At 40.8% G+C, this 14028-nt stretch overlaps 1 protein-coding gene across 3 annotated transcripts in view; it reads right to left on the bottom strand.

Moving 5' to 3' along the window:
- The window catches only part of IGF1R (insulin like growth factor 1 receptor), a 172652-nt gene that overhangs the window by 133319 nt on the left and 25305 nt on the right, over positions 1 to 14028 (bottom strand). For all 3 annotated transcript variants that reach the window (XM_068203641.1, XM_068203639.1, XM_068203642.1), the window contains exon 2: positions 8803 to 9348. In XM_068203641.1, the coding sequence (XP_068059742.1) occupies positions 8803 to 9348 (546 nt within the window). The remainder of the gene's footprint in view (positions 1 to 8802; positions 9349 to 14028) is intronic.

Below are 14028 nucleotides of genomic sequence, written 5' to 3'. Positions count from 1 at the left end.
TGGGGCTTCGAGCGGGGTTTTTCTCCTCTCCTTGTCCCCCTCAAAACAAGGGATTCTTTGGATTACTTTGGGTAGCATGAAGAGAAAGTGTTTCAGAATTAAGGCCATGCTGGTCTGAAATCTAGGGAGAAACTTTTGAGGCCGGTGTGCCAGCCCAGTAATTAAAAAAGCGAAACACTTTTCTTACCTTTTCAACACCACAGAAACTATTTCAACCACACAAGAAGGAGCTGAATTTTATTTTTTTTTTCCTTTACACTCCTTCATCACCCTGACCTATTGGAACCACACTTGAAAGCTCGATCGGAGCATTCAGTGATACATAACTTCCATTTTAGTGAAACAATCCATCTGCTCCATGTGACTCAGAGGCTGCTTTAAGAATGCAATACTGTTTAGGCCAACGGTTGCACCGCACAAAGTGTTTTGTTCACATGCATTCCTTTGGGATGACAGAGCCTATCCACGGCCCTAACGGTTGGGGCCTGTGGTTTTTTTCCCTCATCCGCTGAATGCTGCAGTGACTAAGCTGACAAAAATTCCTAGCCAATTATAAACCCACTTAAAGAGACAGGCAAACCCCCTGCAACCTTCCCTTGCTATCCTATACGGGAAGTTTCTATACATAGAAAAACATCTCCTCCTCCCAAGGCCTGCGTTGATATAAAAGACTTTCTCTGCGCGCCCAACACTTCAAACATGCTTCCTAAATGGCATCATTTCCCAAACCATAACCTTTAATCATCCATCCATCCATATCCCTCACACATCAACTGGGAAAAATAATAAAAAAAAAACAAATTAAGACAAACTGACCCCATAATTGATTGAGAAGTTAGAGAAGACGTTAATGGGGGAAGATGAGCCTGGACAGCCACACAGCAGTGCTCATTAAGGGGGAACAGTTAAGTGCCTACAAACCCAATATGTTGCAATTAGGAAAAAGCACATCAGGAGGGTCACAATTGGTGTACAAAGTAGAAGCTTGATTCACCTAAGAGCAAAAGTTGAACTTTAACTAGCAACAACTGAGAACTTTTGAGTTGCCCCTCAGAACCCTCTCAGCAACCAAATTCCAAAAAACAAAACCACCAGCCTTTTCCAAGAGTCATGTGCTGAATTCATTCTCGCCTACACTGTCAAGGGCTACACAAATACATTTAATAATTAGCCCGGGCATACAGAACTGTGCTTTGGGCAGGTAACTACATGTTCACTTTGCCCAGCAAGAAACAGTAAACAAAAAATATGGAGAGAATGGCACATGGTTTCCAGCTTTAAAAAGCCAGGCTCTAGGGCACCTCAGACTCTCCCCATTTTATGGTGGGCAAACTCGTTGCTAAATCATTTTTAGCACTCGCCTGATAGCACATGCACATTCCATTCCCAACGCTCAAAAGGAGGGGGAGGAAGAGACAGTCGACAACTGAACCAGGCTGAGTTCACCTCAGAAGAAAAAGGCAATTCAACAGTCTGTATTAACATATTATTATCCAAGCATCTTTTTATTACAAGTTAATTCTCATGGATGACTTGAGAAGGAAATCCCACTATTAGTGGGGAAAAAGGCTAAACAAAGGCTTCTTCAGGACTGTTAAACACTGAAAAACTTGTTTGCCACATAAAAACGATTTATGAAAATGGTTAAGGACAATTAATTCCTACATTCATGTGTGCTGGGGAAGGAAAAATAGGAAAATGGCTCCTCCTATGCAAAATTTTTAAAAAACATGATTCCTATCCAGATTGAGCCTAGAGTTTCCCCTTCCTCCAGTCAATTTCAAATTTAATTGCAGATCAGCCATCACAAAAGACATATTTCTATACATTCCATGAAAATGGGACAACTGGACAGGTGAAGGACATATCACTTTAGGGTCCCCCACCAAGAGAAGAAGACTGCAGATCAAGTTCACCCCTTGTCTGACATCTATACAAGCATTACCTGCCAAAACTGAAATCCCTAGGAAAACTCACAACCCACTCCAAGCTGGACTCATTGCATGGGTAAGAGCCACAGAGATCTGCAGAAAATGCTAAGCCAGGCTGAGTTTGCCTTGTCCCTGTGACATCTGCAAGAACAGAGCAAAACCACAGCTTTCTTTTAGTTTTACACTTGACATTTCCCTGACATTTTCCCTATAACACTGCTAGCTGTTCCCAGTTCCCAGTTGTTTTGCAAATTCATCATAAAATTAAAGCCTTACATTACATCTAATTAGCTATCCAATACAATTGTCTATTCTATTAACAAACATTTGTCTAATATATATCAATGGGGCCTGGAAATCCACGTTAAGCACATTAATGAAAGATGTGGTTCAAGTTTAGATTTGTATTTAATTGCATAGATTTACTGTGGCACTGCTGCACAGGAAAGTAAACCAAAAAATTCTCTAAACAGGGCATCACTTTCAGTCTGCTCCAGGATGAAAACAAGTCATTAAGAACAGCTAAGTGCTGCAAGCAAAACCAAAAGCATTCTGTTTCCAACCCTAGCTAGCACCAGATTATCAAGTTTCTGAAACATCACTAACACACAGTACCCCTAAAAGTAAATTTAGGATGTGACTGAAGTTTTAAAGGACTTTCTTTTATTTTTCTTATTTTAAGTTCAAAATAAATAAACATCATCTTAGAAATCCTCACTGGATGTGACTGCATCCATCATTTCCCTCTCCCCCTCTGCTCCACAGCCTCAGGCCCCTTGGGCTGCAGAGTCATTCCCTTCTCCCATGAGCTTCCACATAACCGGAGGTTAGACCAGGACTTCTTTTCAAGCACTCCCCATTAGAAGGTTGTCAGGCACACAGTGTGCAACCTGGTGATGCTTTTTGTATCCTCCTGTAAGGAAGAACTGGCACTCTTTTCTTCCCCAGCCTTTACCACACAGCATCAGAGAAACTCAGCTGAGGAATGAACACACACATAACCCAGAAAACCAAGGAAATACTATTTCCTATCAGTGACCTCCCAACTGCACTACTACAGGGCTTTTTTCTGACACTGAAACAGTTTCTTGGCACAAGACAATTCAAGTAATTCCATTAGAATGGACTCTAATAAAACAAGAGTTTGTATCACTCAGAGTAACTGGGCACATACATTTAATCACTCCACCACCTATAAGGAATGGGAGTGCCACTGAAATCATGGCCTCATTTACTGTCTCATTCCACAACACATGGATTACCCCTTCCCATCATCTCCGACAACACAAAGAAAAATAAATTTCTCCAAAAGCATGGATGGACACTAAAATGCAGCTCCATATCACCTGGTGACCATAAACACACCTCTGGACCGACAAAGATAAAGCAAGTTGAAGCAAGTGTAAAATGTGATGCCTTCAGAAGATGAATGTGTGTGTGTAAATGTGAGTAGAAAAGACACAAGGTATTTTCAAAAACTTCAAACTTTTTTTTCATTCTTTATTCCAAAATGTGGGGGAAAGTTCTAAATCTTTTCGAAGTATTTTTAAAAGTTAGTTGCTTTCTATTTTTTCAGAACATGTAGCAAATCACTGGACTGAGCTCACTGCATCATCTTTTCATACCGGAAAATGAAACTCCCAAATTTAAAGATCTCTCAAACCAAACAGTCCTCTACAAATCTCTGTGCCAAAAGAAACTAGGAAGCCACGATGAGTACTTAACATTATCACATACTTTTAGGTGGCTAGTGCAGGCTGCAAGATTCTTCCCAGGTTATGCCATTTTATAATAGAACAAAGAAAAATGGCAAGTATACATTTGTTTAATTTTAGCCCTTTTCTCAGAATATAAACCACTGCTACAGTAATTAACTGCAGATTGGCCTAAACTGCTCTGCGGCCATTCCAGCTTACTAATTAAATATGCTCTCACAGCCATAATAAAAATTCTGGGAAACCTCTGGCTGGAGAGCAAACTTCTCAGGAGGGGAGCAAAAGTCAGCAAAAAAACTTCATTTAGAAGGAAAACACTAACAAATTTTTTTTAACGTACTCCAGATTTTTCTAACTCAGTGACACCAACTGTGCCTTTTACAATTATTATCTTTGTTTCTGTTTATTTTCAGAAGATGTTTATTTGCTGGAGAGTTTGCATACCAACCAAATACAACCAACAAAAAACCTGTCCATTTCAAAATATGGCCAGGTTTATATGACACCTAATTTTTTTTAAACCAACAAAGGTAGGATTAGTGTTACATAGACCAACACCTAACATTTTACCACATCTAATTTGCTTGCTGAAAGAGTAAAACTGAAAAGCATGTTGTCCTCTGCTGACATATATAATATCTACTATATTTCAGTGTTTAAGGGGGAAAAAAATGCAGCAGCAAAGAAAAAAAAAAAAGCATGCAAACATAATTTTAAGCAAAATAAGAATAATTTGATTCATCATCTCTGGCTCCCAACTTCTTCCCCTCTCTTGCTGCCTACACAGTTCATGTATGTTCACTATTTCTAAAGGACAGAGGAATACAGTGAATACTCCTCAAAGAGGGGAAGACAGGGAGAGAAAAGGGGAGGGGGGAAAGTGCAGCACATGTTTTTCAGCACTACTCTGCTGAATCAACAGGGAGCAGATTCCCAGCTGGTGCACACTGTAAGCACTGCACAAGTCAATGGAGCCATGTCAAACGACGCCACTCAACTGCATTATCTTTTGAGCTCCGTGTAAACAAACAGGAGCAGATTCCGAATATTTGTGAGAATACATCATGTTACTGTCTCCATATGTTTAAACATTTTAGTAGAAGGCACATATGGACCACTCTTCCCACTCACTGTCATTCCCTCCCTCCTGCTCCTCATACACTGTATCTTCTCGGGCCATTGTCAAACTAATTCAAAAATGAATAAGGATACAATTTCATTAAAAACATTTTGTGCTTAGCTGCCATCTGCTTCATCGGCCTTCAAATCCTCACATGCCTTTTCCATGGTCCTCAGTTTCACACATTGAGAAGCTCAAAGTTTTCTGCTGTTGTATTGTGCAGTGAGGTCTACATGAGCTATTGTTTCACGTCAAATTCATCTCTTGAACCAAGTGCTTAATGCTTACAGCCCTCATCCACACCCTCTCTACAATGCCAGCTTACACATCCTTTTTTTTAATTCCTAAACTCTAATCTTAAAGCTCCCACACACACTTCAGATACTCCCTGTCACTGTTTTTATGGGAAGCACGGCTATTCCACCCTCTTTGGGAAATACAGGAGCTCTAATCTGCTCTCTCACAAGGGAGGGACCCAGACAGTGCTCTTCTCATCCTGACCCACAGAAGCAGCAGCTGAAGCCAACACCCCTTTCCTGAGAGTGGTAACAGCCTGTTCCATCATAACCAGACCCATTGTCTTTTCTGAGTAGGGAAAGTTTCAGCAAGTGTTTGACACAGAGCACCTCCAGCTTAAGTGAGGGAAAGAAGACAAATAATTAAGATAGGGGAAAAACCCAACAGGGCACAATAGGTCTTATATACAGATCACTGCTGTTACTTTTCCAAACAGTTTGCCCAGTTCATTTCTTACAGGCCAAGCAATAGCAAAAGTGTCTTAGGAAGCATTAGCTGGACTTGGTTGAAAAAAGAACACAAAAGTTATGGCAGACAAGGGATCCTGAACTTCCAGGCAGGCTTTCAAGGGTGTAATTTACATTTGGTTTCTGCAGGCTTGGAAAGGCCTAGTGACTAAGGCAGTAGACCTCAAAAGTTAATCATCAGCAAGAGGAATACAGAAAACAACCGAAGTTTTCTTTACAGCAGACCACTGGACAGGCAGAGCTAGTGTGTCATCAGACACAAGCCTTGCAAGGGGTACAGCAGGAACAGTTTTTCTGGTTCTCACATCAGTTGCTGAGTGAGATGCAGGCAGCTTCCATAAACCCTTCCAGCACTCACAACTGCCAGAAAAAAAAGAAAAACATAAAAGGCCAGAGTCTCATTTGTATGTCTGGACACTCAGTTTTTATCTTTTCCATCTCTACCTGTGCCCCAAAGCACTGATGCAAACAAACAACTTCAGTACTCTCCTTTTATCTTGAGGGCTTCTTCTATGTGGCCTTGCTACCCCAGTGAGGCACAGCTGGCATTTAATACACCAACATAAAAGTAGGTGCAAGTCAGAGAGAAGAGAGTGTGCCAAGCCCAACACAACATGCTGCAGCTCCAAAGAGAGCAAACTCGTATTGCTGCTGCCTTGGGGCACTCGAAGGTAAAGGAATGTACACTACACAGAAACCAGGGCAACCAAACTGGCAGGAGAGCTGCTGACGCTTTATGCTGAGCCTTAAAAATACTCAGAAAAATTTAAAAGTTAGTTTCTTTGTAGCTTGCTCTTTTATAGAAGTGACCATGGATTATTCTAACTCAGACACAGCATATCCTTCCCTCCCTCCTCCCTCAGCATTGTTCCTGCACAAGTTATATTGAAGGAAGCACAAGCTTCTTCCTTTGTTTGTGAGCAAGAAAAAGAAGGAAAAAAACAACTTCCACTCAATGGCAAAACTAAACAGAAGCCAGGCTACTTAAAGTACCAAGTGTTCCCACACAACATTTACCCACCAACTTCAGATCTTTCAGTGTAAAACCTAAACAAGGACAAGAGAGATTTAATACACACTCCTCCACAGAGCCAGAGCAAAGAAAAATAAAAAGGCACAAAGGAACCCTGAATGACAGAGAGCATTTTCAGCTTGACATTACTGTGACGCACAAGGAGAATGTCAGGGTTAAATTAGATACTGCACTAGAAAAATATTCCCTGGAAAATAACATAGGTGTCGTATCTCGACCCGTAGGAAAACACCAACTGAACCACTCGGTAACTGAAAGGTCCTTCCTTCTCTTCTTTTTCATGTCTTGTGTGATTTCATACTGCAAGAGTCCTCTCCTGATCAGGAGCTCATTGCCAAAGTGCCTGAGCAATCTAGCAGGGGAGACAAAAAGCTTCCTTTGGAACAACTGCACTTTTGTACCTCCCTTGTTTTTCTTCAGAGCAGGAGAACTTTGGGGTTGTTTTCCTTTTACATGAATGGCCTGCAAATTTAAAGTCATCTTCCTTCAAGTCTGTGGCTTAACACAACAAACAGATTAGAACAGGTCCAAATTTCTCACTTTGCTTATTGATTAGAACTTGGTAATTTCTTTATATGCTGTACATCCTACGATACTCTAAACCAATTTGTTTTTCCACACAGTAATGCTCTTAACGAGCCTTTCAAGACTTTTTTTCCAATACTTATTTTCTTCTTCACAATCTCCCATGAAAGGAGATGAAAGCATATATGGAAAAAAACCCCATTACCTACACCCTTGCCTTCAAAGTCCTGCTATCACAGTCTAACTGTGACCTCATTTTATTTAAACAAATTTCTTCTCATGTGTATTTAGGATCCAAATTATTTTAACAGTCCCTTAGATGCCAAAAAAGTGGTTTTTTTCAAATCATTTTTGTCTACTCCAAATAGGCAAAGCACACAACAGAAAGCAAGTCATTGTATCTCATTAAATACACTCTCGTTACATCCGTTCAAACCACCGAGGGCAATGAGGCTGCACAGGAGTCACCTTGGTCACCCTCTGTAGACAACAGAGTTACACTCTGTTAATGAAGACATAAATTTGGCCTGCAGGACTCATAGAAACACTCCCCTCACCCTGGGCAAAGCACAAAGTCTCCCAGTAACAGGCTGGGGGGATTTCTTTGCTTTGTTTAAAAAACGAACTTTATTTCCTGTAAGTATTGATAAAAGCACATACTCCAAATGCCTTTTTGCAGAGGTATTTTTGGCATGTGTTGACTGAAACTGCCCCACGAGCTACTTTAATTGCAGTTCTAATTGAATAGGAGGACTCCACAAGCAACTGACAAGCCGCTTTAGAAAAACACAACATGCCCAGATGAAGGTAACCCGAATATAGTCCTGATTTCTCTCACACTGTGGTGTTTCCTATCATTATGGCAGCTTTGGTCAAGACTGCAAGTGGAATTTAGGAACTGTTCCTCCCAGGGACGACTGTTGGTAATTAAGCCTTACTGATACTGCAGGGCTCAGCTTTCGTAAAGTTACAGGATGAACTCAAAAAGCCATGTAATCATGTTACCTGAGTAAACTATGTGTTTGTTTGCTCTATTTTTAAAAAGTGAGAAGAGATCAGGTTTTGTTTTTGCTAATACTTGCTATCAGAAAGACATAAACCTGCCAGATAAGAACAAAACAGGCAAGGGTAACTTCACTGGAAGTCAAGATATTGATGGACTCTGACTCTACAGACTGTACTGTGAAAATTAATGTCAGTAAACAAGTCCTTACGTACAGGATTTACCATTAGAGGAATGTCTGGAGGTGCAGGCCAAGAGAAGCAAAAAACACAGTCCAGTTAACAGCTTCAGCACGCACGGCAACAGCTCTGGCACACACGGAATGTCACTTCAGCAGGAGGAGATGGCACTCGATGGCCACCTCCTGCCAAACTCCTCAAGGCAGGTAAAGCTGCCTCCAGCTTTACTACAATGGCACTGGTTCCATACTTACTTTTTCCACCTCTTCCATGAGGAAGTAACTCAGGGAGTTTGTTGGGGATTGTTTTACAGTTGCCGATTTGTTGTTTTCTCTTTTTATTTTTAATTTAAGTGAGATAAACCTTTACTGACTGGGGAAGAATCTATTTGTGTGGCAACTGGGTAACTCATGTAAACTGTACACAACTAGAATAAAAGTTTCAGTTGCTAAAGAGCTTAAAATAAACCCACAAAACTAAATGTTTACTTCCAAAAGAGGTAACAAAAACAGGATATCTCCTCAAATCTTACTTTTCTGGCAGTGGTTGGTGGTCCAGCAGCGGTAGTTGTACTCATTGTTAATAGATGTCTTCTCACACAATGGCTTCTCTTCCATTGTTCCCGGACACAAGTCCCCACATTCCTTTGGAGGTTTATTCCCAACGATGTAGTTATTGGACACTGCATCTAGGATGAGAGACCAGTCCACTGTGGAGAGGTAACACAGGTCAGAGTTCTTCTCGATCCGGATGGCCCCGCGGGTGATGTTCCTCAAGTTGTGAAGCCCAATCTCTTTAAGATTTGTCATTTCAAAGATAACCAAGGCATAGTTATAGAAGAGGTTCCTGCCACGAATGACTGTGAGGTTGGGGAAGAGATCACTGAGGCTTTCCAAGCCTGCCACACGGAACAGCAGCAAGTAGTCAGTGATGACAGTGAGCTTTGGGAAGCGGAAATTGCGGTAATCCTCTGCTTTGGAGATGAGCAGGATCTGCAGGAAACCCTCGATCACCGTGCAGTTCTCCAGGCGCTTCAGCTCATGGATATCATTGCGAATGTCGACATTTGGCCCGCAAACTGAAAAGGAAAAGGAGGAAGAAAGGTTAGTAAGTAAGGCATTCCTAAACATTTTGAAACTGGAACGCAAGAAGGATACTCTGATGGCCATAAGATTTTTAACTTTGAATTAGGTTGCGGTGTTAAAATAGAAAATGAGTGCTTGATTTACACCTTCACTTCATTTAACCTATCACGCTAAGCACTACCAGGAGCACCATGGGAATGGCAGCTCTCCCTATACTCCGCAGCACACAGAGAAGAAAAATGTTGGCTTATTAGTGCTGATGACAAGAGCTGCATTACACTGAGGAATACAGAGATAAACCAAATGCATTTGCACACCCTGCTTCAAATTAGATCATGAATGTGTGCCCAGAGCAGGGCATGAGCCACATCACTTCAAACCAGTCAGGTAAACCAGAAAGTGATCCAGTGGTCATTACATTACTATTTCACTCCCCACCCTGCTTAAGACACATGCACACAAAGAGGGCATTTCCCAGAAAATTACAACTTCGGCCTCAAATCACTCTTTCTTTCCAGGGTCACACGCCAAACAAGCCCTAATTCTTGGAATGCTAGTCTTGCAGTAGGTCAGCAACAACACTAAATCCACGGAAAGCCGGTCAGCACTTCCTGCTCTGTGACTGGGAAGAAAACAAAGTGCTTGGACTTATAGCACTGAATTCCTGTTTGCATGTTCCAGTAAACCAAGTTTCACTAATTTTGGCACCAAGATATAAAAAAGTCTCTGGAGTTCTAAGAAACACAGGATAAATTTATTTACAAGAACATGGAGCATCACAGTGAAGAATCTTTCCTTGAAAACAGCAGATTGAACTCAGTGAACTCTCAAGAAAACAATGACCAAAAGGATTATTTCCTAATAAATCTATGTATTAAGTTTTTCCATATTAGAGACACATCACAATAACAACATTAAAGGCACTGGAAGACATGTGTGCTAATAATGTAATATTTAGACACATACAATCCACTTGGACGTAAAACAAAGAACTACAGAGTGTAGAGAGCTGTTGTTCTTCAAAACCCTCAGAGCTGGTCTTCTTTGGAAAACATGGAAAAAAGATTCCCCATTAGAGATACTAAGCTGCTTGTAAGCAAACAAAGCAAAATGCCTATTTATTTAAGCAACCCAAAACTCAAATAAACACCAAGCAATTCAATTTTGTGGAAAGGTTCTCTTTTAATGCATGCTAGGCTTAATTATTTTAAAAACCTCTTTTCCTCAGTCAAGAGAAAGGTCTAAACAAGCACTGGAGCCAAAAAACTTAAATTCTAACCCAGACAAATTGTCCAGAGATTCAGAAATTGCACTGACAATAGAAAGCAGTCTTTCTATCCCACAACACTTATCTAAGGCTAATAACTTAAGCTAACAAAAGATCCAGAGCATGAGCATGCTAAAACCACAGCAACTCTAATACCCAACAAGGACTTAAAGACTTCTAAGTCTTTAAAAGACTAAAGGACTTTCTGGTTAGAGGGACAGCATAAAAAATAAAATAGGGCGAAATCTTTGTTAGGAAACAGATGTTTCTACACAAACTATTACCTAATCTTTCTTCTGTAAAGATTCAAGCTGAAAGCAAAGGCTATTAAATGTGACTTGCTGCACTGAAGTAGCTATGTGCAAGAAAGTTCATTCCCTAGACCTTCAAAAAAAAAAAAAAAAAACCCACCAAGACTAATGTACCACCAGGAACGCTTGCAGGAAATCCCCATTTTTGTACATACTGATTTCAGAAAAACTGGACTCTCCTGCTGGAATATGGGTCAAGGCTTAAACTTCAGGAAAACATTAAAAAGGGTGAATGGGTTGGCACTATCCAGCTTCAGAAGCCAGACAGAAGAGGGAGAACATTAAAGAACTCCAAGGTAGTAGATCTGGTAAGAGATGCGCTGGTTAGTGCAGAAGAAGTGAGGAGTTCTCCCCTGAACCTGTAGGAAAAACAACCTCAAGTCTTATTAAATTTCTTTAATGAGCTGGTACCCGCACCTTGCTTTCAACTTCAGAAATCACGTTCTAAAGCCACAAACCCACCATCCACCCTACGGACTGTGCCCTCTGCCCAAAGGGTATTTATTTACACTCTGACAGTGGGCTTCTCTTGTTTTGAAAAGGCAAGTTAAAACACACACAGTGTCCCCCATTAAACCCTTTTGGCTTCCATCTCTGCCTGCTGGCAGGCCAAGGTGAACAGTATGGCTCCTGCTATGGCAAAGCAAAAGTAGCAGAATTTATTCTCCTGCCATAAAAGTTTAGAAAGCCTAACTGCTCCAAGCCCTTTATTTTGTTAAAGAAATAAAATTTGCACTTGTGCTGACATTTTGCAGGCAAGGTTCCAGAGTGATGGGTTTAAAAACAGCTGAGTTACAATACCCTAAAGAACAATTTGTAAGAGAAATGGCAGCAAGCGTTAACTAAAGCATTATATATCTGTTCATGTCTCTGTTTGAGGCTGGGCTTTCAAAGTCATATTGCTTTTAGCTTTATGTTTGTTTCAGCTCAAAAGTTACTTAATTTTAGATATTTAGTGCTTTTATAAATCAATGAAATTTCTAGAGCTCTGTGGCAAAAGTATGTGCTCACTTGCCTCAGTTATGAAACATCATCCCCTCAGTATGGAAAAGGATGAAGTCCAGTGGGGTCCCACACTAGAAATTGATCACAGATGAGTGGCTGTTGACATTGCTGATTTAAGAACTTATTAGTTCATCTAGTGAGTTATGCTTTGCAGAACTTTACACATATAATGAGAACTGCAGAGACACAAATGTGAAATAGGACAAGCATTGTGGGCCATCCTGACACTTGGAAAAATCAGCTCCCATTAAAGAAGATATCTTTTAAAAGAAATTTCTTTTAGGTTCACATTGTTCACCAGAGTTAATTATACCACAATACATCATCTTTTTCTCACATTTTTCTCTCTGTCCTGAAAAGGATTATATGAAAAACAAATTAATCAGAGCTCAAAGTCAACTCCAATTTCCATCTGGCTGTGCTGTGTTTTCTTTGGATGCCATTTGAGAGAAAGCGTATATGGACTCACAATATAAACTGGTCTGTCAGACACAGTGAAGTGCACAGAAAATGTTCTTTAGAGCATTTATACTCCATTTAACAGTTTTGGATATTCCAGTTTAGAGAACTTTTTTAATATGACTAGGATAACTTGCCTTTGTTTTACATTTAATTCAGAACTGGAAATTAACTATTATGTATTTATTTTGCTCACTAACAGAACATAAAAACGCAACAGCTGTTTATTACCCTGCCCCTCTAGTTCTGGGTAGATTATAAACACCCAGGATAATTACCAATAGTCAGATTCATGCTGTTTTCATTCAGCTGCCTACAGATTTCCAAGCCTTTCCTTAAACTGCCTATCATTTATCAGACTCGGCCTAAAACAAGAACCTAATTCAGAGTCAGAAATTTGTTCTTTAAAGATGAATGTATTTATTTGTTTAAAAGATAACTCCCCAATATGGTAAAATACCGAAGTGAAGCAATGCAGTCTGTACCTAGACAAACACAAATGCCTCCCTGGAAACAGCTCTTTAGTAAAGGAGTCCTGAGCTCTACTTGGTATCAAACAAGAAGCCCTGTTGTGCTCTTCTTTTTGGCAGCATCCCATGGGCAAACTGCAGGGCATATAAACTTCCAAAGGCAATAGAAATACCCACTCCACACCCCAGTCATCCAGACGATCTGCAGCCCATTCCTAGTCAGAGGACAAATCCAAGCCTGCTCATGTAACTGAGATGGGGTCAATGAACTACCAGGAAAAGTGATTGCACGTAACAGGTTCATACGACGAGAGTAATTAATGCTCCTTGATCTGGCAGAGCCTCCTGGCAAGTCTCTGTGTAAGTGGTGCCCTGGCTGGGAGCAGAGCTGGGGCTGTGAACACACACACAGCACCACTGCTGAGGACAGGCTGGGCAGGCTCCAAACAAGCTGTGTCACAGAGTGTAGTGATCCAGCAGATTCCTCTCGACCTTAACTATGATTTGCCAAAGCTCACTTGGATCATTAAAACCATTTTGACATGCAGAGCTGCCTTGTCACCTTGAGAAACACCTGCTATCTCATCACCATCTATTTACAAACAGTCATTTACTCCACACAGCAGCTCTTCGCTCTTTTCCTATATCCACCAGTTACTTCAGGTCACTGGTGACTCCTGAAAGGACTTGGCTGCTGCCCTTCAGTGTTTTGAAGGAACCCTTCTCTTCTTTCTGCAAAATCTCATGCCAGCACAGACAAAGCAGCAGAGAGCTTTCTGTTCAACATTCACCCTACACTACAACTTCTGCTTGCTACACCACATCCCAGCTGGACATAAATTCATCACAGCTAATTCACTATCAATACCAAGGTGTTCGTGGGCAGCATTGACAGCTCACACGTTCACTGGTTTTCATAAGAGAAGGATTCATTTCCTACAAGAAGCAATTTCATCGTGGTGTAATTACAAGTTTTGTATTCCTCCAGGTTGCTCCGTTTAGAAGTTCTAAAGAAACACAACTATGCAAATTTTTCTTGAAAAAACACACACTCCTTGACATTTTAAGCCTCGCCTTTGACCCTTGACTTTTTTGGATGACATTAGAAGGCTGTACTGTACTGCACTGCACAGTCTCAATATCCTCTCAACTAGCCTGAAG

The sequence above is a fragment of the Anomalospiza imberbis genome, chromosome 13, assembly GCF_031753505.1.
Source record: "Anomalospiza imberbis isolate Cuckoo-Finch-1a 21T00152 chromosome 13, ASM3175350v1, whole genome shotgun sequence".
NCBI lineage: Eukaryota > Metazoa > Chordata > Aves > Passeriformes > Viduidae > Anomalospiza > Anomalospiza imberbis.
Note: the sequence above shows the minus strand (reverse complement) of the source record. Positions and strands in the feature narration are given on the sequence as shown.